This window comes from Pyricularia pennisetigena, chromosome 5 (genome assembly GCF_004337985.1).
Source record: "Pyricularia pennisetigena strain Br36 chromosome 5, whole genome shotgun sequence".
In the NCBI taxonomy this organism is placed as follows: Eukaryota; Fungi; Ascomycota; class Sordariomycetes; order Magnaporthales; family Pyriculariaceae; genus Pyricularia; species Pyricularia pennisetigena.
Window position 1 is genome coordinate 2,236,201 of NC_043743.1, and position 24,735 is coordinate 2,260,935.

General features: G+C 52.8%; 12 protein-coding genes across 12 annotated transcripts; 4 read left to right on the top strand and 8 right to left on the bottom strand.

Annotated features, from left to right (window-relative positions):
- Positions 1 to 317: 317 nt before the first annotated feature.
- On the top strand, positions 318 to 1,619 carry PpBr36_08599 (uncharacterized protein; the record flags this gene model as incomplete). Its single annotated transcript, XM_029895727.1, has 4 exons — positions 318 to 641; positions 756 to 912; positions 994 to 1,025; positions 1,107 to 1,619. 4 exons carry the CDS (start codon positions 318 to 320, stop codon positions 1,617 to 1,619), a joined length of 1,026 nt encoding a protein of 341 aa, XP_029746804.1.
- Positions 1,620 to 2,031: 412 nt separating this feature from the next.
- Positions 2,032 to 3,156, bottom strand: PpBr36_08600 (uncharacterized protein; the record flags this gene model as incomplete). Its single annotated transcript, XM_029895728.1, has 1 exon — positions 2,032 to 3,156. One exon carries the CDS (start codon positions 3,154 to 3,156, stop codon positions 2,032 to 2,034), a length of 1,125 nt encoding a protein of 374 aa, XP_029747718.1.
- On the top strand, positions 2,230 to 4,192 carry PpBr36_08601 (uncharacterized protein; the record flags this gene model as incomplete). The annotated part of the gene is made up of 4 exons (XM_029895729.1): positions 2,230 to 2,340; positions 2,491 to 3,158; positions 3,821 to 3,922; positions 3,976 to 4,192. The coding sequence occupies 4 exons, from the start codon at positions 2,230 to 2,232 to the stop codon at positions 4,190 to 4,192; spliced, it is 1,098 nt and encodes a 365-aa protein (XP_029747719.1).
- PpBr36_08602 (uncharacterized protein) lies at positions 3,824 to 5,068 on the bottom strand (the record flags this gene model as incomplete). The annotated part of the gene is made up of 1 exon (XM_029895730.1): positions 3,824 to 5,068. The coding sequence occupies one exon, from the start codon at positions 5,066 to 5,068 to the stop codon at positions 3,824 to 3,826; it is 1,245 nt and encodes a 414-aa protein (XP_029747720.1).
- Positions 5,069 to 6,115: 1,047 nt separating this feature from the next.
- PpBr36_08603 (uncharacterized protein) lies at positions 6,116 to 11,522 on the bottom strand (the record flags this gene model as incomplete). Its single annotated transcript, XM_029895731.1, has 7 exons — positions 6,116 to 8,134; positions 8,253 to 10,238; positions 10,310 to 10,440; positions 10,505 to 10,705; positions 10,779 to 10,831; positions 10,905 to 11,047; positions 11,196 to 11,522. 7 exons carry the CDS (start codon positions 11,520 to 11,522, stop codon positions 6,116 to 6,118), a joined length of 4,860 nt encoding a protein of 1,619 aa, XP_029747721.1.
- A 3,389-nt stretch (positions 11,523 to 14,911) lies between these two features.
- PpBr36_08604 (uncharacterized protein) lies at positions 14,912 to 15,828 on the top strand (the record flags this gene model as incomplete). Its single annotated transcript, XM_029895732.1, has 2 exons — positions 14,912 to 14,914; positions 15,043 to 15,828. 2 exons carry the CDS (start codon positions 14,912 to 14,914, stop codon positions 15,826 to 15,828), a joined length of 789 nt encoding a protein of 262 aa, XP_029747722.1.
- On the bottom strand, positions 15,000 to 15,702 carry PpBr36_08605 (uncharacterized protein; the record flags this gene model as incomplete). Its single annotated transcript, XM_029895733.1, is given in 2 exon segments — positions 15,000 to 15,329; positions 15,340 to 15,702. 2 exon segments carry the CDS (start codon positions 15,700 to 15,702, stop codon positions 15,000 to 15,002), a joined length of 693 nt encoding a protein of 230 aa, XP_029747723.1.
- Positions 15,829 to 16,129: 301 nt separating the features above from the next.
- PpBr36_08606 (uncharacterized protein) lies at positions 16,130 to 18,557 on the bottom strand (the record flags this gene model as incomplete). Its single annotated transcript, XM_029895734.1, has 3 exons — positions 16,130 to 17,020; positions 17,085 to 18,230; positions 18,306 to 18,557. 3 exons carry the CDS (start codon positions 18,555 to 18,557, stop codon positions 16,130 to 16,132), a joined length of 2,289 nt encoding a protein of 762 aa, XP_029747724.1.
- Positions 18,558 to 18,977: 420 nt separating this feature from the next.
- PpBr36_08607 (uncharacterized protein) lies at positions 18,978 to 20,288 on the top strand (the record flags this gene model as incomplete). The annotated part of the gene is made up of 2 exons (XM_029895735.1): positions 18,978 to 19,080; positions 19,180 to 20,288. The coding sequence occupies 2 exons, from the start codon at positions 18,978 to 18,980 to the stop codon at positions 20,286 to 20,288; spliced, it is 1,212 nt and encodes a 403-aa protein (XP_029747725.1).
- Positions 20,289 to 20,389: 101 nt separating this feature from the next.
- Positions 20,390 to 21,089, bottom strand: PpBr36_08608 (uncharacterized protein; the record flags this gene model as incomplete). Its single annotated transcript, XM_029895736.1, has 3 exons — positions 20,390 to 20,724; positions 20,794 to 20,888; positions 20,962 to 21,089. The coding sequence occupies 3 exons, from the start codon at positions 21,087 to 21,089 to the stop codon at positions 20,390 to 20,392; spliced, it is 558 nt and encodes a 185-aa protein (XP_029747716.1).
- A 1,167-nt stretch (positions 21,090 to 22,256) lies between these two features.
- PpBr36_08609 (uncharacterized protein) lies at positions 22,257 to 22,711 on the bottom strand (the record flags this gene model as incomplete). Its single annotated transcript, XM_029895737.1, has 2 exons — positions 22,257 to 22,325; positions 22,469 to 22,711. 2 exons carry the CDS (start codon positions 22,709 to 22,711, stop codon positions 22,257 to 22,259), a joined length of 312 nt encoding a protein of 103 aa, XP_029747717.1.
- Positions 22,712 to 23,235: 524 nt separating this feature from the next.
- Positions 23,236 to 23,748, bottom strand: PpBr36_08610 (uncharacterized protein; the record flags this gene model as incomplete). Its single annotated transcript, XM_029895738.1, has 1 exon — positions 23,236 to 23,748. The coding sequence occupies one exon, from the start codon at positions 23,746 to 23,748 to the stop codon at positions 23,236 to 23,238; it is 513 nt and encodes a 170-aa protein (XP_029747157.1).
- Positions 23,749 to 24,735: the final 987 nt, after the last annotated feature.

Consider the following 24,735-nt stretch of genomic DNA (forward strand, 5'->3'; position numbering starts at 1 on the left):
AGCAAGATTATAATGCCGAGAAAAAGGAGTGTTTTCGCCAAGCGCTACGGAATAGACCCATGTGTGACTGACCAGGTAGGTGCCATTGCCATTGCATCTTGGGATCGGGTATATATATGTATGGGGTAAAGGTGACGTCCATCGCTGGTTTGTTGCTCTGGTCCTCCCCCCCTTCAGTGCTCTCATGACCACGCCTCCTCAAGGTTGGGATTCTGGCAAACGAGCCTCTTACTTTCTTTTTACCAATACAGCCCACTGTCTTTTATCACAGCAAACCTTTTACTATCGTTTGAAAGAAAAAGAAATTCAGCTACACAATGCGCTCCTACCTCAAAAGCATCAGCCTCCCTGCGCTGGGATCCATACTGGCCGTCTCTCTCCTCGCCGCCCCCAGCTTGGCCACAGACCCAAGCCTCGTCGGATACCTGGGCGCTTTTTTCCTCGGCAACGAGCCGTCCGTCTACTTTTACCTCAGCAACGGGAACAACGCGCTGTCCTTCAGTCCGCTGAACAAGGGCGCGGCGGTCATCAAGCCGACCAAGGGGACGGGCGGCGTCCGCGATCCCAACATTGTGAGCGGTGGCGGCCGTGAGGCTGGCAAGAAGTGGTACGTCATCGGGACGGATCTGGACATAGCAAAAGTGAGTAATACCTCGACGACGGACGACCCTTGGGGGTGGGGGGTTTTTTTTTTCTGAGTTGGGCTGCCGATGGAATGGTGTGCTAAATCTGTCTTTTTATCGCTCCGTCTCTAGACTACCTGGGATCTCTCGCAGCGCAATGGCTCCAAGGGCATTTTTGTCTGGGAGAGCACCGATCTCGTCAACTGGAATAACGAGCGGCTTGTGACGGTCGAAGATGAAACGGCTGGCATGGTGTGGGCTCCCGAGGCTATATGGGATCCGTTGAAGCGTGAGTTTTTTTTTTTTTTTTCTGTTCCATTTGTTTTGAAGACAAACCTCAAGATGACTGACCGGACAAACCCAAATGCAGAGCAATACATGGTCCACTGGGCATCCAAGTTTGTAAGAACGACTCCCCTTCTTACTGTCCACCCCCCCTCCCATTAGGAACTTGTATCTAACCTGGCTGTTGTACAAAAACAGTACCAGACATCGGACCCAGACCACAAAGGCGCGCCATCAAGCACCGTGATCCGATATGCCTACACGAGCGACTTTGTCACCTTCACGCAGCCGAAAACCTACATCGACCTCAGCCCCAAGAACGTCATCGACCTCGCCATCCTCCCGATACCGGGCAGCGACACGTCCTTCATCCGCTTCATGAAGGACGAGACGCTCAAGACCGTGTTCGTCGACCACGGCGTCGACGGCTTGCATGGAAATTTCACCAGGGAGGGCGGAAGCGACGCGACCATCGCCTCCGGCGTCGAGGGACCGGCGCCGTACTGGGATAACCAGGTCCAGGGCAAGGCCCACGTGCTCCTGGACCACTATGGCGCCGACGGATACCGGCCTTATGAGAACGCCGGCAACGCGACCAAGAACTCGGGCTGGTTCGAGAGCGACCGGACAAACTTCCCCAAGAACTTGAGGCACGGGAGCGTCTTGCCCATCACCCAGGAGTTGTATGACAGCCTGAAGAAGCTGGCATGAATTTGCTTGCTGTTGGTTGGGGGGGTTTTGCTGTTTTTCTTTTCTCTCTTCGCATGGGTGGTCTGGCTGGATTTGGCGCACATGGGTTGCTTGTATTAATCACTCTTTGAGGAGTTGTCAGGGAATTTAAGCTTTTTTGACAAAAACCTGTGATTCATCACATACGACAACTATACCGGTTGGAATACACCCGACCCCGTCCGCTCATCCCTAGTTAAACCAGGGAGGGCAGGATTGGTATCAAGTGCCAAATGATTCAGTGGAATCGGGTCTGGGCCCATGTCTCTGGTTCAATAGTCGTTCGTCACACCTTGCGCCCGGCTCGCCCACCTCTGGGCTCTGTTGTTTAGATGCAGCTCGCTACCACGGATCCGTCGCCATCGTGAGAACTATATCTCGTCTTGGAGCCCACTCACCCAAATGCGGGTGCCACTCGCGAGCCTCCCTTCTTCACGCTCAGCGGCCTGCTTGGGGGCCCCAAGTCATCGCTATAGTAATCTTCGGAAAAGTACCAGGAAGGAAAGGACTTGCGAATCGTCCGGCCCCGGAATCTCGTCGATTCGATCATGCGTGCGGCATGAAACGTGATTTCAGACAGATCTTTCTCCCGATGAGCAAACTCAGCGGCGCCCTGTTGTTGTTGTTGTCCCTGTTCCTGTCCGGACGCAGCTCTCGTCGCATCTTCTTGCCCTTGGGGCCGCCGCGGCGGGTATTTTGCCAGGTATGAAGCCCTCATTCTAAAGCCACGGTACACGTCGTCGCGCACCTTGTCCAATTTCTCCTTGACGACTCCCGGGTTTTGGCCTTGGTTTTTGTCCGCCCATAACCCGGTAATCTCGGAATCTGGGCCCGATATCTCCTCCAACCATAGCTCCGGCACGTCGTACACCCCGGTGAGGACGACCTGACCGTCGTACTCTTCCAGGAGCTGGTCCCGGGCTGCGGCCGTCCAGCAGTCCTTGTCCGTCTCGTAACCATCACATCGCGTGTCCGTCGGCACGGGCCCGAACACAACGTCGACGTGCCGCAGGTTCTCGAAACGCCCGATGCCCTGGAACAAATACGAATCCCAGTTCGAAATGACGCCGTGTCGCCGGCACGACTGGACGAGCGCCGCCGACACGGCGAGGTTCCGGATGACATGGACGCGGCCGCCGACGACGCCGCGTTCGTGGATAACGGCGTGGTGATGCAGGGTCGTGCCGTCGTCGCCGTCGTCGAACCAAAAAGTGTCGATTTCGGGCATAAAAGGCCGCGCATCCTGCCCAATGCAGCAGACGGACGATTTTTCCTCCGACTCCTTTTCCATAACGCCCAGGGCAAAGAGGCGCGATTCGCGGCACAGGTGCGCGACGGTGGGCCAGCGGCGCTTCGGGATCAGCCAGCGCGCGTCCTCGACTTGGGACCGGTTCCCGCGGGCGTAGATGAATTTGTGCGGGTCGCACCGATAAACGCCGGGAGAGGGGAGGAGCGCGAGGCTCCAGATCTCGGCGCGCAGCTCGGCGGGGAGGTTGCTCAATTGGGGTTTGGCGGCCATTGGTGTGCAGTGGCGGAGGTGTTTTGGACGGTTTGGCGTCCGGGTTGCTTTGTTTCTGTGTCGCCCCGATGCTAACGAATCGGAGGGTTTGCATAAGCACCATTTTTGTAAGTCTGCCATAGAGAAAGACCAATACGGAGCTCCCCCGCCCATAAGCCTGCGGCAGTACACAAATAATCAAGGGCCCAACCACAAGTCCAATTTGTCACCACCACGTCATCCTTCTTTCTGCGCTATCATCTATTCACAAATACAAATATTATTTTATGCCTAAAAATAGCTTTATTATACAATATCTTTCTGGACAAAATGTCGTTTTTTGTGAAGGGTAATAATGCATGATGTTGCACTAAAAAAAACACGGCCAAAAGACGAAAGCCCCCGTCAATGACTAATGCCAGTGACTTCGGTAAATATAGCCTGCAACACATGAGATCTTGCCAGTTGTATTTGTAAATAAACAAACTCTAACCATAACTCCCTCCATAACCGCATTTTGCTGTGCAACCCTTTATATAAAAATCCCGTACAGAAAACGAGAAAAAAAAGAACAAAGCAGATAAAAATCACAGAAATCACATTGACACCTTGACACCTTGCTTTAATCTTAAATGCCTACCATGCTACCAGACTCGTCCTCTCTGCTAGTTAGTACAAATTCTAGGGCTCAGGACCTGACGGCTGGCCTGAGCCCATTAGCCGGAGCAGCATTGACGGGCGCTTTGGCGGCGGGAGCGGCTCTAGCACCGGCAGATGATTTGGCAAGGTCCTTCTGCTGTTGCTGCTGTTGCTGCTGCTGTGTCTTAGTACCAAGAGCAGGGTTAGCGAGGTTAGCAGCCTGAGCGGTATTAGCACCTGCGGTCGACTTCAAAAGGCCCTTCTGCTGCTGCTGCGGCTGGAGTTGGGTGTTAGCAAGCTTCGTGGCGCCGCCCGTGAGAGCATTCTTGGCCGTGCTCGGCGACTGCGGCGTCCTGGCCCCGCCGGTGCTGGGCCTCCGGCCCGCAGCCTGCCTCGCGGGGCATACATCGACCTTTAGGGCGGGGAAGCTCTTGGAGGCGGGATTCTTGAACATGGTGATGGTGTAGCCGGGGGCGAGCACATATGTGCCGGGGGAAGGAGCGCCGGTCGCCGCGGGCGCCCGCGCGGCCCCGCGCATCTTGTTCAGGGTCTCTGGGTCGCGGGGCATGAACCGGAGCATGCGCGCGGGAGCAGCCGCCGCCGCCGCCGCCGCCGCCGCCTCGCCCTCGTCCTCGTCGTCATCGCTGGACTGCTTGCTCGTCTGGTCCACGGCGCGGTATTTGGCCTGGTTCGCAAAGGTGTTGACGTCGTCGTAGTCGGCCACCTCCGGGACGCCGTTCTTCTTCATGTGCGCCTTCATTTCCCTCATGGACGGGAAACAAAACGTCTTCAGGAGCAGCTTCCCGCCCGTTTTGTCGTCGGGCTGCGGGAGCGACGCGGCCGGGATCAGCAGCTCCTCGCCGTCCATGATCCGCCCCAGGCGGAGGGTCGTTGCAGGCTTCGCGGCGCCCGCGCCGGCAAGCACCTCCTGGATTCTGGCCTCGTCGTAAGGGTAGAGGCTCTTGCCTTCCTCCTCGAGCGGGTTGATCCAGACCTTGACGGCTCTTTTGATCATGGAATCTTCGGCCGTCGTGTAGCAGAACCAGTCGCCGCCCTGATTCGCTGCGATGGCGCCCGACCACAGCCCGGGCGTGTTGCTGTGCGATTTGCCCAAGCCCAGCTGGCCGTCCGACTTGGCCGAAGGATGTTCCGGGTCCCAGGACACGGAGCCGAGCTCCTTGATCGCCTCGGCCTCGGCCTCGCAGACGGTGCGGAAGCCGACCAAGACGCGGCCGGCGGAGGCGTACGAGGCAAAAGCCGTCGTCAGGAGGAGGAGGAGGATGGAGGAGACCATTTTGGGAAAAGAAAAAGGGGGGGGCAGTTAATAAGGTAAGCTTGCTTCAAGTAATGGAGGTCTGTGGGAAATCAGAAGATGTTATATCAAAGACGCTGAAATAGGATGGATGTGGTTGTAAACGATGCTGTGATTGTGAGTGATGATGAGGGCAAAGCTAACGAAACGGTTTCAACAAAAGCCTTAGAGCATCCTTTTATACACATATGGCATGCATACAGGGCCTCGCTTTTCGAATTTGGAAAGCAATTCCAAATTCCCCAAACGCCGCCATCCGCCAACCACTTCTGCTTACTCGAAGAGGCTGAGAGGTAAAGGGTTCGCGGGCTTATTCTCAGCATCACGTCCACTCAGGGGAAGAAGAAGGCCCCCTTACCCCCTTACCACCCAAAGATTACTGGCAACAGGGCACCCAATACCAGCAGTAAAGAGTGAACATTTACCACGTCGAACGGAGTGGTGACGCGGACAGCAGGTGGCACTGCTCCCAATTTTGGCTCAGCCGCCTATAGAATATGGCCCGCAAAATGAGCTTCCAGTCAGACACTCTCCAATGACAAATACCATTGAGCTCTGGGCCGGGTCGGGGTCATCCCAAGTCATGATGTGAAAAGGTACGCAGAAGAGGTACCCTAAGTGCTGGATGGCCGGCTTGCATCGTCACTAGCTTTGCCTTGCCATTATGATGCCATGACAACAATGCTAAGAAATTGTAAAGATGTCACAGTAAGTAGACATGGACATGTTACAAGCACGTAGCATCCTTGGGGCAGCGTGGTAGCTTAGCATCCTAGGACAAACAGGCCCTAGCCCAGACTCGGAACGGAGATGGCAAGCATCTAGAAATTGGTCCTCCTGCTGCAATCCTGAATGGTAGATGCACGCCACAAAGGTACCGCAGCTTTTAGAGATTTGCAGGTTTAGACGTCTAATTTTGGACACGTCAGGATACTATTATGCCCCTTTCCATCAGCTAATCTGCTGTACCGCCCGTTTTGCCCTGATTTGCGTTAAACACTGAAGCTGTTTCGGGTCGACATTCGTTTACTAAGAGTCACTGTTTAACCAGCTCGCCCTCAGCTCCTCCAACCACTTCCTCCTCAGCGTGGCCCCGCCGTCCATGTAGACGGCAGCCAGGTCCCTGGCCTCGGCGTCGATGGGCCACGCGCGGTACATGTCGTGGACCGGGTTGCAGGCGTTGACGGCCAGGCCGGGCCGCTGCGTGCGGTCGCGCATCATGGCCAGGCACTCGCCGCACCAGTGCGTCTGGTGGCAGACCTCGCAGAAGTAGAACTCGTCGACCTGCGAAGGATCGCGCGTGCAGTTGCAGCACTCGTATTCCCAGCTCCCTTGCTCCACGTTGAGGGCCAGCATGTCGTCCGGCATCGTCTTGCGGCGAATCAGGAGGCCTGGTCCTGGTGCCGGGGGTGCTAGCGTTATCGTTGTTGTTGTTGTTGTTTTTGTCATCGTCGTCGTCGTTTCTCCGCTGGATTCTGCGAGGGTTTCCGGCTGCTGCTCCTGTCCTCCTTCTTCCTCCTTTCCTTCGTCGTTGACCGGCTCCTGTATTATGATTTTAACGGGTCTTTTATCTTCCTTCTCCTCTCCCTCCACTTCCTCCCAAGAAACATCTGTATCCGCTATTCCGCTATATTCCGCCTCGCCTTGCGAAATATCGTCTTCTTTCGTCTTCCCATCTCCATCATCATCATCATCATCATCATCATCATCATCACAAACACTTTGCTCCTCGTCGCTCTCCTCATCCTCCTCCTCCTCTTCGGGCTCATAACTCTCCAGTGGTTGAAACAAAATAGCCAGCAACGCCGCGGCATTCTTCCTATCCCCCGCATGAAACAAGCTCACTGCCAGCGCGGCCATGCCTCTGGTATCGTTTGCCGGATCCTCGTCGTCCAAGCTCTTCATCTCCTCGAGCAGTCGCACCTTGAACGACTCCTTCCATGCGTTTTCGTCGGCTTTGCGAAAGTCCCTCAGCCACCGCCCCCACAAAAGCGCCGGGTAGTCCTTGTGGAAGAAGTCGAATCCCTCAAAGCCCTCGGCCGTGCTGGTGGGCACACTGACGGCGAGCATCTTGAGCTTGTTTGCAAACGTCGTCGCCTTGGTTGCCCCGCGGCCCTCGTCCCAAGTCGCCACCGCCTTGTCGTAGTACAGCTCCGCGAGCTTGTTGACGACCCGGCTGCGCTGACTTTCCCACGAGCGCTGCAGCTCGGGCGAGAGCAGCTTGAGCGAGTCGAGGAACTGCTCGCCCAGCCGCATGACATGGTCGGCGCAGTCGTCGTACCAATGTTTGTAAAACCACATCAGGTTGTACGACCACCACACCAAGTTGCTCGCGTCGTACTTGGAGCCGCCCTTCTGGACCTGCTCCTCCACCGCGCCTAGCTCATCGAGCACCCATGTTGGCTGTCCGGTCTTGCGGCAAGCCTGGCCCAACTCACCCAAGATGCAATCTCCCTGCAGCAGAAGCCGCACAAACCAGCTGTACCCTCGCTCGTCATCAGTGCTCTGCCTGTGCAGCCAGTCGAAAATTTGCATCAGTCGGTCCAAGTCGTCCTTGCGCCACAGCGCTTCGATGTAGCGTACCTGCGCGAGCAGACTGTACTCGTCGATGTTGAAACCGAGCTCGGCTGCCTCAAACGAGGCATCCTGATCCCCCAGCCGCGCGGCCCACTCTGCGATGCGAGGGTACAGAAAAGCCCCGATGTTATCCATGCCTTCGGGCAGCGACCCTATCGCTCGCCTCTGCCAGTCGATCGCCTCTTGATATTCTTCCATGCTTCCATGGCAGCGGGCTCTACCCTCCATGGCAACCCAGGCGTCTTTGGGGCTGAGCTGTATGGCCATATCGTAATGCGCAATGGCTTCGGTGAAGTGGCATCCCTCCATGAGCATCCACCCTAGGCAGGTGTGCCAGTGCGTGTCCCGTTCGAGTCCAGCCCAGAACGCGAGGTGCTTGAGATGGGAGGCACTGACCCGCTGCAGAAATTTTAAACTGTCGTACGAGTAGTCTAGACCTTCCAGCCGGGTCGAAACTTCACCGGTCTCGTACTGAACAAAAAAAAAAAAAAAAAAAAAAAAAAAAAAAAAAAAAAAAAAAGTGGCAAGTGTCAGTGTTTTGCTTGTACAATCTTATTCTTCTGCAGTGGTCTGTTTTCGCTCAGCTTACCAAACTCAGCCACCCTTCCATCAACCAGCACGGGAAGTAGCCTTTGACACGATATTCGTCGCTGTCATAGCTCGGTTTGGTAAGCCAGCTCTTGCTAGCCGCCATCATGACGCACTTTAGTAGCTCGGCATAGCTCTCTGAAGCAGTCTGCATCCAGGCTCGAACGTCGTGGTCGACGTCCACGTTGGTACTGCGCAACGCGACGTGACGGAACCACGTCTGCACGAGTTTCAAATTCTCTACGCTTGTGACCCAGTTCCGAGAAAAAGCACTCTCGCTCGAGCGGGTGCCGTCCAGATCATAGTCCTGGTTGGCTAAAACGAAGCAAACCGCTCCCCGCTCCGTACCGAAGAGCCAATACAGACCTTTAACGACCTTGGCAAACTCAAAGTCCGAAACTTGCCCGAGGTCAACGCGACGAAGGTGGAAGCCGAGGTAGTTGAGGGGGTAATCGACTAGGTATTTGCTGTGGTCCTTGAGTGAGTACTCCAGCATGAAGACTTCGAGGCACATCATGGTTATTTCGACATGCACCCTTTCGGTCTCGGGGATGATGGCGTGCACCAGCTTGGTGCGGTTCCGGGAGCGACCTTCCCGCTGCAAGTAATCCTTGAAGCGGGCATGGCAAAAAGTAATCTTGGTCTTGAGCTGAGCGTCTCTGAGGTATGTGTGATATTGGGTTGTCGTGTTCTGCCGGCGAAGCTGCACCTCCCATGATGTGTGTAGGCGGTGCAAAGCGATGGGCACAAAGATTTCCTGCTTTTCGCTGTCGTCGGCACCAGCGTCTTCGTCTTCATCGTCCCCAGTAAAATCAAAGCCATCATCTTCGTCGTCGGACTGGTCAGAGCCATCGCCGTTCCTCTTCTCGTCACCAGACCCATCGAGTTCATTTACTTCGGCATCATCCTCCATCTCATCTGGGTCTTGGTCGCCGGGGAACCGCAGATCGAAAACGGCCGAGAGTACGCCCCGAGTCCTTTCCCAGAGCAACAAGTTGGGTTTCCTATCCGGCAGACTCAAGAACTCGTTCAGCTCGCCAAAACGGAGCGGTCGCTGCACATAGACCACATAAAGCAACATCTTCCTGAGCATCTGGTGCCCAAGATCCTTATCGCTCGCCATACGGTCCAGCACCGATTCGATCATGTCATCGAGTGTTTCGGGCGGCTCGCGAAGGATTTCTTCGATTTGTGCAAGGTCCTTGCTGAGTATCATTTTGATCAGCAGCCTCGCCCACAGGAACACGCCATCCGCACCGGCGAGAATGCGTTTTTTTATGCGGGCGCCCGCGGCGTTGGCATCCTGCTTCCCGCGCGGCTTCACCCGTCGCATCCGCCGTAGAACCTCGACGTCCTCGAGCCTCTGTCGCACGTAGCTGTCGATATCGTTTTGATTCTTCGTCTTGTCGACCTTGATGAGGTAAAACTTTTCCTGTCGCGTAAAGTCCATGTCGTTGCGCAGATCGTTACGTCCCACGACTGCAAACTGTATTGATACGCGGTCTGTCGAGCGCGATGCTGACACGAGTCGTTTGAGGAAGCCGAGAAGAATCTGTCTTGTTTCGCGGGGGGCTTCGTCCAGCCCGTCGATGACGATAGTTGCCCTGGTCGGAACTGGCTCCTTGCTGTTGTAATAACCCAGAAAAAGATTCTCCCACGTATCTTGGGGTGTAAACGTGGGGTTTTTGTTGCCCTTGCACGCCGCAGCCACGTGGGCTTTGAAATAAACATCCTGTTCGCACAACTGCCAGGCCAGCGTCTTTAATATGTTGTTGGCATTTCGAAGATCTTTGTTGTTTTCCTTGACGAAGAAGTAGGCCACAGAACTCTCTTGCGTGTACTCAGGATCGATTAGGTTTTCTGTCAGTTGCATAGTAATCCATGCCGATAGGTAGGATTTGCCCGAGCCTGGACCACCAAAAATCCAAAGGATGCTGGCCTGGTGCTTGATCCATGACTGGAAAATGGGCTCGTCTCTGATCCAGGCCTACATTTGAAGTTGAACGTCAGCATTGACAATATCCAGCGAGACGCCTGTGGGTATATTTCAAAACTCACACCAGTGCCTTGGAGTAGATCCTTCTTGATTCTGTGATAAGTCTCCTGCACTTCGTACACAGCGGTAGTTCCACAAAGGATGCGTTGTATTCGTTCCTGGACCTGTTCGGCCGTCTCTTGCTGCTGTCCCTCTATGGGTATGTCAGTTTCCACATTCAGATGCCAGCCGCGTCGGGCCACGATCCATGCACGTACCTTTGATGGTGTTGTGGACCGCTTGTATTTCACTCCTGATATCGGATGTGTTTTTTTCTTGCTTGTCCTCAATCTTCTGGACCGTAGCCAAAGTCAAGGAGACTTCAAACAAGTGTTCGTTTGCCACACGCTTGTTGAAATCACCGATGATCTTGGTTGTCTTTTCATCCTTGCCAAGGAACGTCACCCTCAGATATTGACCTGATTCCCGTAGATTGTTCAGGTCAGCGTTTGGACCAGTGGTGGAGGACCATTTAAAAAGTATGATGCTTACGAAAATGCGATCCTCGAATAAGAGCTTCAGAACGACCGATTACTCGCAACACGCTAGAAGTCGCGGGTTGAAGTCAGCCCGAGAATAATTTAGAAAGTAAACGTTTCCCAAGCATGCCGCACTCACCAGACTAATATCGCAATCACTTGGTCCTTCAGCAGCGAATGCAACGGCGCTTGCATCAAGGCCGTCAACCGATCAAGAAAGCGTTTCAACTCGCCAAAAACTTCTTCAACCCAGTCAAATGCATCGGAGACGTTTTGGCAACTCTGAAAAATGTTGTTATGCAACCAGTCAGCCAGCCTTGAATAGACCAAATTCACTGTCGAATTCGCCGACAAGCAGGCAAGAGAGAAAGAAAAAGAAAAATAAAGGCAAAAGACGTAGATGGAGACAAAACCAAGAGACAAAACCCACCTGAACAAGATGCAACAATGCCCCAAACACAGCACTGGCCGGGAAGCCGACAACATCGGCCGATGCGCCCAACGGCACGACTACAAGCTTGAGCGCGGCAACGAGCGGCGGCACAAAGCCGCTCAGCTTTCGCCACAGCCCGCCGCGCTTGTTCCGAAAGTCGCCGAAGGCCTGGTCCGAGGCCTCGATCTCGGCAAGCAGATCTTCCGGGGTCGTCACTTTCCGCATGCGCTCCAGCAGTTTGCGATCGAGCGGGCGCTTCGTGTCCCGCTCGTACTCGGCCAGGGCAGACGCCCACATCTCTGGCAGCTCTGACTCTGTAGCCATTCTGAGGGGCCGAGAACTGTGCTTGTTTGGCGTGTCTTTGTTTTCGGGGGCCGGAGAGAGGTGAACAGGTTCAAAGGCTCTGGAGGTGGGAGGCTTTAGGTCTAGAAATGGAAGAGAAATCCTATCCTGATTTCCTCCTTATGACTTCCTACCCCGCCTGACTCTTTCCATATTGGCTCCATCGGTTGCGGCTGATGGACGCGATTAAACAGCCTTACCTCCATTGCCGATTGTCATGGGGTCCGCCCGTCGCAGCATGATATGATGATGGCAGCGAGTTGCATTAGGCACTTTTTGCCCTGTAGTGATTGGACAGCTCTCACCCCCAAAAAAAAAAAAAAAAACAACAACAGGGGTTGGGCGCTTACTATTAAGCTCCTTCGTATCCGCCAATCTGATAGCGACCCTCCAATGATCACTTGCCCTCTCCAACCATGGATGCCCATTTTATTTCTAACCGAGTTTAAGTTCTTGCTCAGCCTTCCCGGAGAGGACTGGAAAAGAACCGAATAAGCCACAAATCGATACGTAACTGCCGGACGCTTTCCTGGTCAGATGGTGCAGAACAAGTCGAATTGCGGATTCCGGAAGAGATCGTTGGTATGAGCCTAATACTTGGCAATACATGCCTACAAGCATGGGGTTCTTTGACTTATACAAACTCCTATGTGGATCGGTTGTCCAAGATTCACAAAAGTCTGAGGCGATGCGCATGAATCTCATACCTGGTTTATCGGCATCTTTGGTAATTTTTAGATGTAAAATGCACCATTGCTAGATAACAAAATAAGCAATTTCTGATATCAGCCTGTTTACATGCATCAGGGGGTTGGTGTGTGGACCTTTTGGGACATTCCCTTGGCATGGTTAAGGTGAGGTAAGTTACCCAAGGTATTGTTGACCTAGTTCCTACTTTGCACTATGTTAGAGACATGCAAAGGCCAGGTGTGTCCCAAGACTTTCATACTGACAAATTTCATTACTACAACCTTTATCTTTGTTGGCATTCCACATGCACCGGCTGCGGCTAACTGTTTCGAGAATGTGACGCTCAACGTTTTGCTTGCTTTCTGCTATTGAGAAGGCTTTATCAATCAATCAAGATGGATGTTTCCTAGTCCAAGGGCTTGATAGTATTGTAACCAAGGTAATCGCCAGCCATCCTTTTTCTATAGAGAAATGTTTACTATGATAGCAGCCAGGCAGAGTCAATGCAGGCCAGCTGCCTTTGGAGATTAACATCTACTCAAAGCTCTAGACTACAAGGGCTCTTGAAACCGAAAAGACTGTCATGGGAAGTGTCTTGCCTACCACTTGGGAATTTTATAGCAGAATCAGCCATATTGAGACCAGACCTCGTTTGTTCGTGCCAATGTAACCACACCAATCGTCTGCACGGCTGCCGATCTTCGGAACATTGCCCAGCCCAACTACTCCTGAAAGAATAATATTATCTGATCCTTTATTTTTTTTCATGCTTTTTAATCCCGAGCATGAGCTCCACGTGCTCATCGTCGTATGTAAAGTTCTTTCCCAGTAGCCACTGCTTGTGACAACGAGATGGCTATATCGCTGCATCAACTCGGGGGAATCGGTTCAAGGGCCTGGTGAAAATGATCAAGGTCCTTGGCTGTGACTGCCGGAGCACTGGCTGCATCTATAATGAGTCAATGATGAATTCCAACCCCGATGTTGCCGGCATTGGGGTAAGGCCTCCCCATCCCCTGTCCTCGTGATCCTGGCAAGCCCCTATCGAACCCTACAAACCCCCATTCGCTGACAGTTATTTGTATAGGTGCTAATCGGTTTTACACTGCCAAATTCTGCAATACTTATGCTCATTATCCTCTACTATTTATGTTGCAGTCGATCTCAATGATAAGGTTATTTGCACCAAACTGGACTGGTCCATTCTTGTGTACACACAATAGTATTGTCGGAGTGACGTTCTTCGATTCCATTCGGTTTTGTTTTATATCATTCACATTGCATCTTTTGCTTCACTATAGCAAGCAATATGCCAATCTTACAGCTTCTGAATACCAATATTGCCATAACCACCACGACATAACGTCTGATATCATGAACGGAGCCCATACACACCCGGGCCTCATTCCTAGATACAGCGGCGGAGGGTCTGGAACTCGATGGGCATGGCATCGACACCGGCGCCCGGGTCGGCGATCTTGCCCTTCCCTTTAAAGCCAAGCACGAGAATAAAACCAGCAGCACTCAAGGCGGCCCAGACTCTTACCAAGTCAGCCATCTTCACGTCGAAGGAATGAAAAAAAACCAAAACCAAAGAGGTCACGATACCTGAATGATATCTAGTAATCAGTCATTCTAGCTTCTGCACAAGTCAACGACATTCCTCTTGGACTGCTCCTCAAACTTGGTACTTTTCTCATGCCACATGCCCCAGGCAATAGAGCCGGTTTTCATATTATCGAAATCCCCATCCCCTACCGTTTAAGCAAACGTCACCAGGCCAATAGGCTGCTAGCTATGCAGGACGATTTCACTTGAGAAGATGGTTGGTCCAGACTTTTTGTCCAAGCATGAACCACACACACACACACGCACAGCCTCTCTCTTTCTTTGTCCTATGATCTGCTCAATCTGCATAGTGACATTGCTCACCGCCAGAAAAAAAAAAGGCAAATACAGGCTTGCAGCATTGAAAGGCTTGAGAGATTCAGTTCTGCTCGCAGATCTCCAGACCGCCATCCGCCGGCATCCAAGACATGAATGATTCGGCGGTGTTTCTGAATGGCCCCGGTACCACCCTGCAATCAACTCCCTGGCTCATACGCGATCTTTCTCAAGAAGCCATCCATGCAGCAGTAGCCGACATGCTGCATTTGAGCTCTTTGTCCCCCGCCTAACGGATTTGATTGGGGCGCCGGCGTCTTGGAGTCACCACGGCGTTTGCTGTTCATGCAGGCCAGCTCACAACGACGTCCGAAATCCAGAATCCGGGCATGGGAGGGGAAACAAGACAGGCGGCCGGCTCCTTGCGTCCTGTTTGTATTACCAACTCAGCATCTCAGGCTGTTAGAAAACAGTGGAATGAGCCGAAATAAGGATCAAGGTGGCAGCGGCCAATATAGGCATCCGCCGTCGAGAATCTTCCAAGCTATACGGGAAATTCCTGTTCTGGCCTCTCTGGTGGGATCTCACTTTCTGATTTCTCGAGTATATGATGCCCATACCCATAAGAGCATAGGATAGATCATGTATGTGTTCTTATCTACCGACAGACCTGAGATATACTCAGCTTAACACTTAGTCACAGTCCAACGGCTATCCACCTCAGACGACTAGGTCTAGTACATACACGAAAGAATTTGTTTCTAGAACGAAAGCGCACGCTTTCTGCCTTCTTCACGATGGTGAGACTTATGCCCACAGACTCTGGTCTGCACGTGGAATCCGCCTCGCCAATGCAGCACACACAATCTCGCTTTTACGCAATACCTAATCATATGCTAAGACATGTGCAACTCCTGTGCAACTCCAGCTTCTCGCCCGCACGCAAGGCCGCCTGGCCGCAGCAGCGCCAGAGTCGACCACCATGACTGTCGGCAGGCTTCTTTCCATGACGACCGGCGCGCCCATAGCCAAAGCAGCAACACCAACAGCTCCCACACGCCAAGCCAGTACGCCACAGATAACACCAACCGGCAGACACGCCCCGGAGGCGCAAGATGCCGAGGAACCACAACCAGGCTTCTGGCAGGGCGAGCCAGCCCAGCCCAGGCCGGCCGCGCCGCACGCGCCGGCCGAGGAGCAGGCCGTCTGGGAGGCCTGCGAGTACCTCCGAGGGTTCGTGCGCGACAACTGGGGCGAGGGCGCGGCGCACGCCGCCGTCATCGAGTGCGAGGTGCCCATGGCGCGGATCTGCGAGTTCGGCAGGCTGCCCGAGAGGCAGGGCACGCGGTGCTGCACGCGCCTCGTCCGCATCCCCGTGCTGGCCGAGGAGATTGGCCATCGGCTGTGGAGGATGCTTTCGGAGGAGGCGGCGCTCGATGCGCTGGCGGACGGAGGAGAGCGGGAATCTGGACCTGCTGTTCTGCTGGCTCTTTGGAGGGACTGCGACGTTTATCATGGGCAGGAGGACTTGGAGTTGGCTTCCGTGGAGGGCCAGAGGCCACAGTACAGGCAGTGCTGGAACTGTCATGGTCAGGGCAAATACCAAGAAGTCGAGGAGGCGGCTGGGTCCATGACCTCGTGCTATCGCTGCATGGAGTGTTTTAACAGGTTTGATGTCAAGACGGTTGCAATGTCAAGCCGCCGAGGCCTTTGAAAGATCGAGCGTGGCTCAAAACCGAGGTGCCAAGGCTTGTTGTTTTATAGTTTTTTTTTTTTTTTATCTTTTTATTTTTTTTTAATTTTTTTCTTCTTATGGAGGGACATGAAAGCGAAATCAAGCGAGCTGGACTGAGAATCGATCACGAGCTAGTTCCTTATAGTCAGTGAGCCAGTCTGGGCCGGAAATGCTCTTAAACCATGGCAATCAGCTGCATGGCGTGATTTTGGTGTGCAATATGGTCTATGAGTATCAATTATATACAGTCATCTACATTACCGTCCATGTTACAGCGAGATCACTCCGTCTGAAGCAAAGGGCTCACACCAAGCCCCTCGACTTTGCCCAAAAAGTCTCCCTTGGCCCCACTGAGAAGTCCATCAATGTCTACGTTGCCGTTGGCGATATAGCGCTCATTGACACCGGAATTGATCCTTTTGGACAACAACTGTTTCAGCTGGGCCTTCAGGCTGGCAACCTCTGCCTTGCTCATCTCCTTGGCCTCCTTCTGCTTGCTCTTGCGTCCACTGCCGCGACCGCTCCAGTTGCTAGCCTTTTCGAGATCTTCACTGTCGTAGTCGACTCCTAGTTCCTCGGCCGCCTTCTGCATCCAGTTTTCCTCCTTCCCGATCTTCTCCTTGGCGAGCGTCGAGTCGGCAATCTGCTTGGCCAGCTGTACGCGCTCGCGTAGCTTGCTGACCAGTCTCCGGTCGAGGTCGACGGAATGCACAAAAACGCCGCCCGCCGGCCCCTTTTTCTTCGCCTTGGCAGCGGCAGAAGCGTGCACTTTGGCTACTAGTCGCCGCGTTGGCGTCACCTCCTCTGGCGCGCAGATAAGAATGCTCAATCCGGAACTGTCGGCACGGGCTGTGCGTCCAGATCTGTGAACGTAGGCGTCTGCCGTGCGCGGCACGTGGTAGTGAATGACGACATCTATGCCGCGGATGTCCAGACCTCGAGCGGCCACATCCGTGGCAATAAGGATAGAGGCGGACCCGGGCTTTGATGAAGTAAACCGCTCGACAGACCGTAACCGTGCTTTTTGAATCATCTGGGAATGGAGCGCGATGACAGGCAACGACAACTGTTGGAGCATGGGAGTCAACCGACGCACTGAGCTGATGGAGTTTGTGAAGACAAGGGTCCTTTGTGTTGGGTGCATGAGTAGCAGCGAGTAAAGGTAAAGATCCTAGCATGTATTAGTCAAACTGTCATTCAAAATCATCAAGCTTGCATTCTGGGGTTTTCTTTACCTTCTCCATCGCACCGCATTCAACAATTCCCTCCTTCAGTCCTTCAGCCATCTGTGATACCGGGTTGACGTCGATGAACTTGGGTATTTCTTCTCGGAACTTGAGCTTCTTGAGCAAGTACTCCATCGACTGCGAATCAGTGGCCAGGTCGAATCTACCCTTGCCGGCCAATTTTTGCTGTAGGCCTTTGTTGAAGGTCGCCGAGAAGACTAGCGTCTGCCTGGCTTTGCCTCCCCTGGTGGTGCCATCCTCATCTGTCTCTACTTTGTCAAGACCTTCAAATATATCCTTGGCGTCCTTGAAGTGGCCCTCCGATAGAAGGCGATCCGCTTCGTCGACCACCAAAAACTTGATGCCCCTGAATGCTTGGATGAGTTTCGTGCTTGAGCTCAATACTTCCCAGAGACGACCTGGTGTTCCCACCACAATGTCTGCCTTCTCCAGCTGCCTTTGCTGCTTGTGAACTGATAGACCGCCCGTAACGGAGCACACGTATGGTGAAGTCGTCAATCCGGCGCAGAGGTTTTTGATGTGATCCGTCAACTGGTGCGCAAGTTCTCTTGTCGGAGAGAGCACCAATGCAATCGGAGTCTTGGTCTCGTTCTCCGCGGCGCGCTTCGACTGCGTACTTGTGTTGGTAGACAGCCACTTCTCCACAATCGGTATGCCGAATGCCAATGTTTTGCCAGAGCCGGTCGAGGCCTTGCCGACAACATCATGACCAGCCAGGATTTCGGGAATCGTTGCAGCCTGGATCGCAGTGGGTTTTGCAAACTTTAGTTTGGCTATCGAGGACATAATCTCCTCAGAAAGCCCCAGAGGTATCCATTCCGACACGTCTGCACCCTCGTCTGTCTCGTCAATCCCTGCTAGTGCCGCGAAAGAACCTTTGCCCAGATCATCGTCGTCGGTTTTGCTGGCCTGTTTCTCGTTATTCTTTGCCTTTGCCGGCTTCTCTTTTTTCTCCCGCGTTTCTGGCTTGGTCTGCTTGGTTTGCTGCTTCTTTTGGGGCAGGGGTTTTGCAGATTCTTCGGACTTTGCTTCCTCAGCAGCTACAGGAGATGTGGGCTCGGGATTGTCGTCGAAGCCGCTGAAATCGTCGCCGTCATCGTCGTCGTCGTTTTCGGCTGTGGGGGCAGCAGTAACCTTGGAATCACTTGTGTTAGCGCATCGATACACATGGGTTTTCTGCCGCATGTCGAGGAGGCGCAGAGCACTCACAAACTTGACCATGCCCCCATCCCGAATGACATCTACGCCCTCCACTTCCTCCAGTCCAAAGAAGCCTTCGGCGTCGTCAAAAAGCTCAGGAATGTCCACTGAGCGCCACGACAGCGAGTCGGCCGCCACTACTCTCTTGGGTTTCTTGGCTTTCGGTTGCGCTTTGCCATTGGCCTGGACCTTTCTGCGTTTTGGGGATGTGTTTTGCTTGGAATCAAGCTTGCGCTTCTGTTTGGTTGTATCGATCGTCATGTTGGGCTTTGTGTCGCGTCAACGAGGTAGCGCGAAAGAACGGACAGGGCCGGTCTCTGTGCCTTGGATGAGGGGACGAAACCGACATTTGATCTCCACCATGATGGCAGGAAAATTTTGGCGGCGTGCAATGGCACTAAGCCACCAGAGAGAGAGTGATGGGAGCCGGCACAGACCGCATCTTAATTCAGCCCTACGCCACACTGGCCACCGGGGCGGGGGTCTGCACTCTGCATGGCTGGCGGTTTTCTCTATGGAAAGCGAGTCATCAGGGGCTTCGAAATTTCCTGCCAAGCAATTAATTATTCATCCCACTTAGCGAATTAGGCGCATGATAGTTTGCAGGCCCTCCTTACTACCAGACCGCACTTGCTGCCGTTCTCAATACGTTATCGTCTCACTACCTAATGAATTGAAAACATGGGAAAGTCGTCCAAGGACAAGCGCGATGCCTACTACCGGCTTGCCAAGGAGCAAGGCTGGAGGGCCAGAAGCGCATTCAAGCTTCTGCAACTCGACGAGGGTATGTATGTCCCCAGCTGCCACGCCACCACACACTCCACCCTTGCTTCACGACCATCAAGTCGGCCAGTGCGCGCCCACTAACGCCCAGGACAATCAGAGTTTGACTTGTTTGCCAATGTAACCCGAGTAGTCGACTTGTGTGCTGCTCCGGGAAGTTGGTCACAGGTGCTCTCCAGGGTCCTGATCAAGGGCGAGAAATTTGGCAGGACAGCATGGCAGGATGATGAGGCCAAATTCCGGAGGCAGATGCTCCACATATTCGATGGTCAAGGTCAAGAATCTACCGTCGATGGCCCGGGAGAACCGTCAGTGACGGATGAGGAATTAAAGCCGCGCAAGGACGTCAAGATTGTGTCCATCGACCTGCAACCCATCAGCCCCCTGCCAGGTATCGTCACGTTGAGGGCAGACATCACACACCCTGCGACGGTGCCACTGCTTCTCAAGGCTCTCGATCCAGGCTACGACCCCAAGTCGATGAGCCAACAGGCCTCGCACCCAGTGGACTTGGTCCTGAGCGATGGCGCACCCGACGTGACGGGGCTTCACGACCTGGATATATATGTGCAGTCGCAGCTGCTCTTTGCCGCGCTGAACCTCGCGCTCTGCGTCCTCAAGCCCGGCGGCAAGTTTGTCGCCAAGATATTCAGGGGCCGCAACGTGGATGTGCTCTACGCCCAGCTCAAGGTCTTCTTCGAGAAGGTCATTGTGGCCAAGCCTCGGTCCTCCAGGGCAAGCAGTGTCGAAGCCTTCATTGTCTGCCTCAACTTTCAACCCCCGGCCGGCTTCAAGGCAAGCCTGGACGAACCCCTGGGCGTGGGCTACCGTCTTCCGCAGATGGTCCAATCCAGGGAGCAGTCCGCGCCCATAATAGCGGATACCCTAATGCAGGATTGGAACAGTGGCACGTGGAGTCGGTCGTCCGGTGACAAGACTGCTTCTGCTTCCCGTCAGCAGAGCGAGATGGTCGAGGTTGAGCTGGAGGACTTGACGCCTGAGGAGCCCAAACAAGACGTTCGTTGGATTGCTCCGTTCATTGCGTGTGGAGACCTTTCATCGTACGACTCGGACGCCTCATATCAGCTGCCGGAAGACCACGTCTCGTTGGACCCTGTGCAGCCGCCTACTGCTCCGCCTTACAAGCGCGCACTAGAGATGAGAAAGCTAGCAGGCGGGGCTTATGGGAAGACCGGTGTCAAAGCATAGGCCCATAATACAATATAATACGAGCAACGCATCCGGCTGTCTCCTTTATCCTGTCTAATCTGTTTTGCCCCCCACAATTCGCACAATACAATCAACCGCATTCATTCCTGATATCCAGTGATATTTGATTCGGCGAGAGCCAGCTTCTTAGACAAACCCGGCCTTGCCAGAAGCTTTATGTCCTCCGGAGGTTGCCAGTCTTTTGCGCGCAACGTGCTCTTGTACATGCTGATCGCACCCTGGTCACGGCTTAAGATCAGTAACCGCCTAAGGTGCGTAAGGTGGTTGAGCACCTCGTCCAGGCACTCCATCATGAACTTCGCGAGCCCCTTTCTCTGGTGTTCGTCGACCACATAGACATCAGTCAGGTAGCCAAAGGTTACATTATCAGTGATAACCCTGGACAGCCCGATCATTGTGAGCTCTCCAGTCTGGTCTGCATCCTACAGGTCAGCTAGGTGTATTTCTAGAAAGGCTTTGGCGAGAATTGCATCGCAGTATTTACCTGGGCTCCGGGCCTTGGAAACTTTGTAGAGTCCAAAGCAGAGGCTGTTTTCCACCATCATCTGCAATGCGTCCTCGGGTAACTCTGTTGCCCACCTGTTTTTAATCATAGAGTCAATCGCATATCTAGGTCATTTTCTAGGGTGGCAAGTGACTCATAAACTCTAACCACAGAGCGTCAGAGGCCAATGCCTCATTGAGACGATCTAGCTGTATATACTGGGTATCGGTCGAGCAGCGAAACATCTCGGTTCCAATCTGGCGTTGCCAGTCTTGTGGCTTGAAGGTCAAAGGCATGCTTGACCTTCAATGAATCGCTATGCTGAGTACCTACGTAAGTAGGTAGGTCAGTAAGTAGATAACTAGGTATGTAGGTGTCCAAAATTTGCAGGTCAATTTTGGATCTCACGTGTAGTGCATATAGGAGCTTGTTCTGGACGTTCGCAAAGTCATCGCAGAAAGTAAAAGAAGCACTCACAACAACGGAGCCGCCAACAAAGGTGAGCCACCAGATTCTAGATGTGGATTGCCACCAATCGTTTAATCTGATATTCACGACCCAAAAGAGCTTGTCTTCAGATCAGCTTTCAAAAGCGCACATACTCGCCATGTGGCAACTAGTAGAGAAGTCAATCCCAAGGCGGGCTCACCGGAGCCGCTTCCTCGTCTTTGGGTGTTTGGAAGTGCAAATGGTCGGACGAACGTCGTCATCCGAGACAGCTCGCTCCTGGTAAGAAGCAAAAGAAAGTGGGGCGACATGTCCAGCTGTACAGTCAAGCTAAAATCATAAGTTCTAGGCTAATCTATATACAGCACATGCTCGCGATATCCTGTCTTGCATGTATGTACACCTTCCGTCGGCATCGAGGAGCTAAACCTCCTGCGGGAAGTTTGACCTGGCCGTAGAATCGCCGCAGGTTCTTGCTAGGTCTACAAAACCTTGCTCCAAATATTACGCTCATTGTTGTGTGACTAGCATAGTACTCCTGCGGCTACTAAAATTTAGCGATTGCTTTTAGACGGAACAAGGTTCTTACAGTCAAGTAATGACATTGCCGGGTCAAAAGAAAGCCCCTGGATCCGTTTGGCGTCAGGAGAGGCAATGTGAAGATGAATAAGCTATAGTTTCTCAACATCTAAGCATGGTCAATTATATCAAATCTCGGTTGCATAATTACAGAATGATTTGCCGGATGTACAATGAGGCAAGCTTTATCAACAAGTCCAACAAAACTCAGCGCAGAATGAGAAGCAAAAACCATAGTCCCCTGACTCGACACAAATAGGACAAAGATATTCCAGCCAGACAAGACAATGACAGAACAGCTCCGCAGTTCATGACATTAATATCACCCACACTTTAAAACAGAAAATTTGCGGTCAGTCGCGTATGCACAGACTGGCTTACACAAAAACGACAAGAGCATCCCTGGCTGACATCCATCGCAGATTGCCGTGACTCTTTTACGCCGTGTCTTTGGGAGCAGTCTTGTCCTTGATCTTGGCTTCGGCCTTGTTCACGGCAGCCTTTGCCTACACGTCAAACCATAAGTAACGTTAGCCAGCTATTTTACAATGATGCAGAGCATCAAACACGCCGCCCATTCTTTACGTGAACTAGCTTCCGGAGAGAAAACTTTTTAGCTGGAGTCCACATCTCAAAAAGGACAGCTTACCTTGGAGCCGGCTGTCGCCTTCTTAGGCGCGGCTTTCTTCTTGGTCACTCCGGTGGACTTGGGGCCTGTCGCAGCCTTGGCCCTTGTCTTTGCCTCCGTCGCAGAGTCAGCGCCGGCGCTTGGTGCCTTCTTCGTCCTGGCGGTCGCCGGCTTCTTGCGCGTAACGGCGGGAGCGGTGTCGATAGTTTGAAAAACGCGCGGCCTGGAGTTTCCAGTCGCAGATCGAGTGCCTTCGCGGGGCATTGTTGCAAAATTGTTTGCTTCTTCTGTGTTTTGCGCGGAAAACCACAGAAAGTTTGCGCTCGTAAAATTGCTTGCTGTCGTGACGATTTTTGCGAGTTCTAGATGGATTTGGTGGTTCGCAATGAGTGATGGGTGTGGGTGAAGCGTGGCAACGCTTCTTATGTACAGTCAGGAGAGGCAGGAGGGATTTGAGACCCGCAGCTCTTTGTTTGCGCAAGCGCTTGCTCAAGATCTAGCAGGATTCAGAGATAACGGGCCACGGATAGTCTGCTGGGTGGAAAGCAGGCGTAATACCGACTGGTATATAAATAGCGCAAGGACAAAGGTAACCCGGGCAAATAAAGAAAAGGAAAAAAAAAAGGGCGTAAAAGAGAACTTTGGAAGACTCCTTCGCCAGGGACTTGTGTTTTGTCGCGCACGCGTCAACAGCTCCTTAGGCGCATACCTCTGTCCTTTCTGGTTTGTAGGGTACAGTTGCAACCGGGTAAACCTATGAAATCAACAGACTGGCAATCACTCACATTTCACCGTACCGGTACACTAATGGAGCAGATTCTTCGATGCACTGAAATCGAGTATAAAATATGTTCCAGAATTGTTTGGAGGCAGATTACAACATCTGAATATTTTGGTATAGAAAATAATAGTTGTATTGAGAATGTGCAACGGGCGAAGAAATCAAAACAGCAGTGCAAGACAAGGACAGGAAGGAAGGAGGGGGAACAAGACGGATGATGTCGGTTCGTCAAGTAGGTATGTTTGTTCCCACACGCGCTGCGCTGGCTGCTGGCGTCAGCACCAGAAATCAAAACAACAATAACAGGAAGCACCCAGCTTAGCCGGTCAATCGATCCGGCAGCACCAGGCGCTTCTCCTTTGCCCTCCCATGGCGCAACGCAGCATACGAGATTCCGCCAACGACTGGCACAAATCGAGCCTGATTTGCTGCAACCACTGTCTCCCAGTTGTTGCTGTGTGCGGCCTAATGACCAGGGGTTGGTGATAGAGGTGTGGAGGGGAACAGCCTGGGTTGCCATTTCGAATCGGCGGTGGAGGCCATCCAGTCTAGCTTTAGAGCTGCCAGCTTTGGCAGCAACTCTCGTAGCTGTTGCTGCCGCTGGGAAGTGTCAGACATTCCTGCTGCGCTCAATTTCCATCCAAATTCTGCATACAGGTAGGAAAGTAAGCCTGTTAAGCTTGGTGGGCATGGTTGTCGCTCGGCGAGAAAGTGAATAAAAAGGTAGGTCGCAAACCCTGGGTGGGTAGAATTTTATCACTGCGAAGACTTCATTTTCTTGATCCAGAATAGTCTTGATTGACTACACCCAAAAAAAAAACAACGTGTTTGTTCGATAAGCTATGGGCTAATGACGTTGCCGAGAACAGAAGGGCCCATGTGACGAGATAACCGCAAAGACGTAAAGACGTACGCAAGCAGCCATGCTGTTGACGCGACGGCCAATCGCCTGGGCAGGCTTGGATTTCCATTTGCGGGCTGAGCAGAAGATGCCCGTGGGGTTCTCCAGGATTTCAGTGGAGAATGACTGGGATGCTGCCCCCAAACCACACACCAAAATCATTGAAGCCGATCGAGCTACACGATTTTTTTTTTTTTTTTCTCAACGGCCGTCCGAATAAGCAAATGCTGGGCTTCCCTCTGCTGATCTTGAGATTCACAACGAAACAATCGGTTACCAATAGTTTGTTTGAGGACGGACACCCCAAATTGAGAATAATCAAGCCGGCTCTATTTGATGGTGGTCAGAATTAGTTCCAATCAGCTGTCATCCTAGACTAACGTGTTGTGACTGCAACCAGAGTACATAACATATCCATGCCAAAAAGTATACTTGCAAATCCAGTGAGAACTTCAAGTTTTACCTTTTCCGAACAATTGCCGTACTAGTGCACTTCTGATCCCAACTTGAATCGCATTGACGCAGCAAACCGTCCTCACTGAGACTTTTTACAACCTTTGTCCCTAAAGACTTACTATGTTGGGCAGTTTTGGCAATTACAAAGTA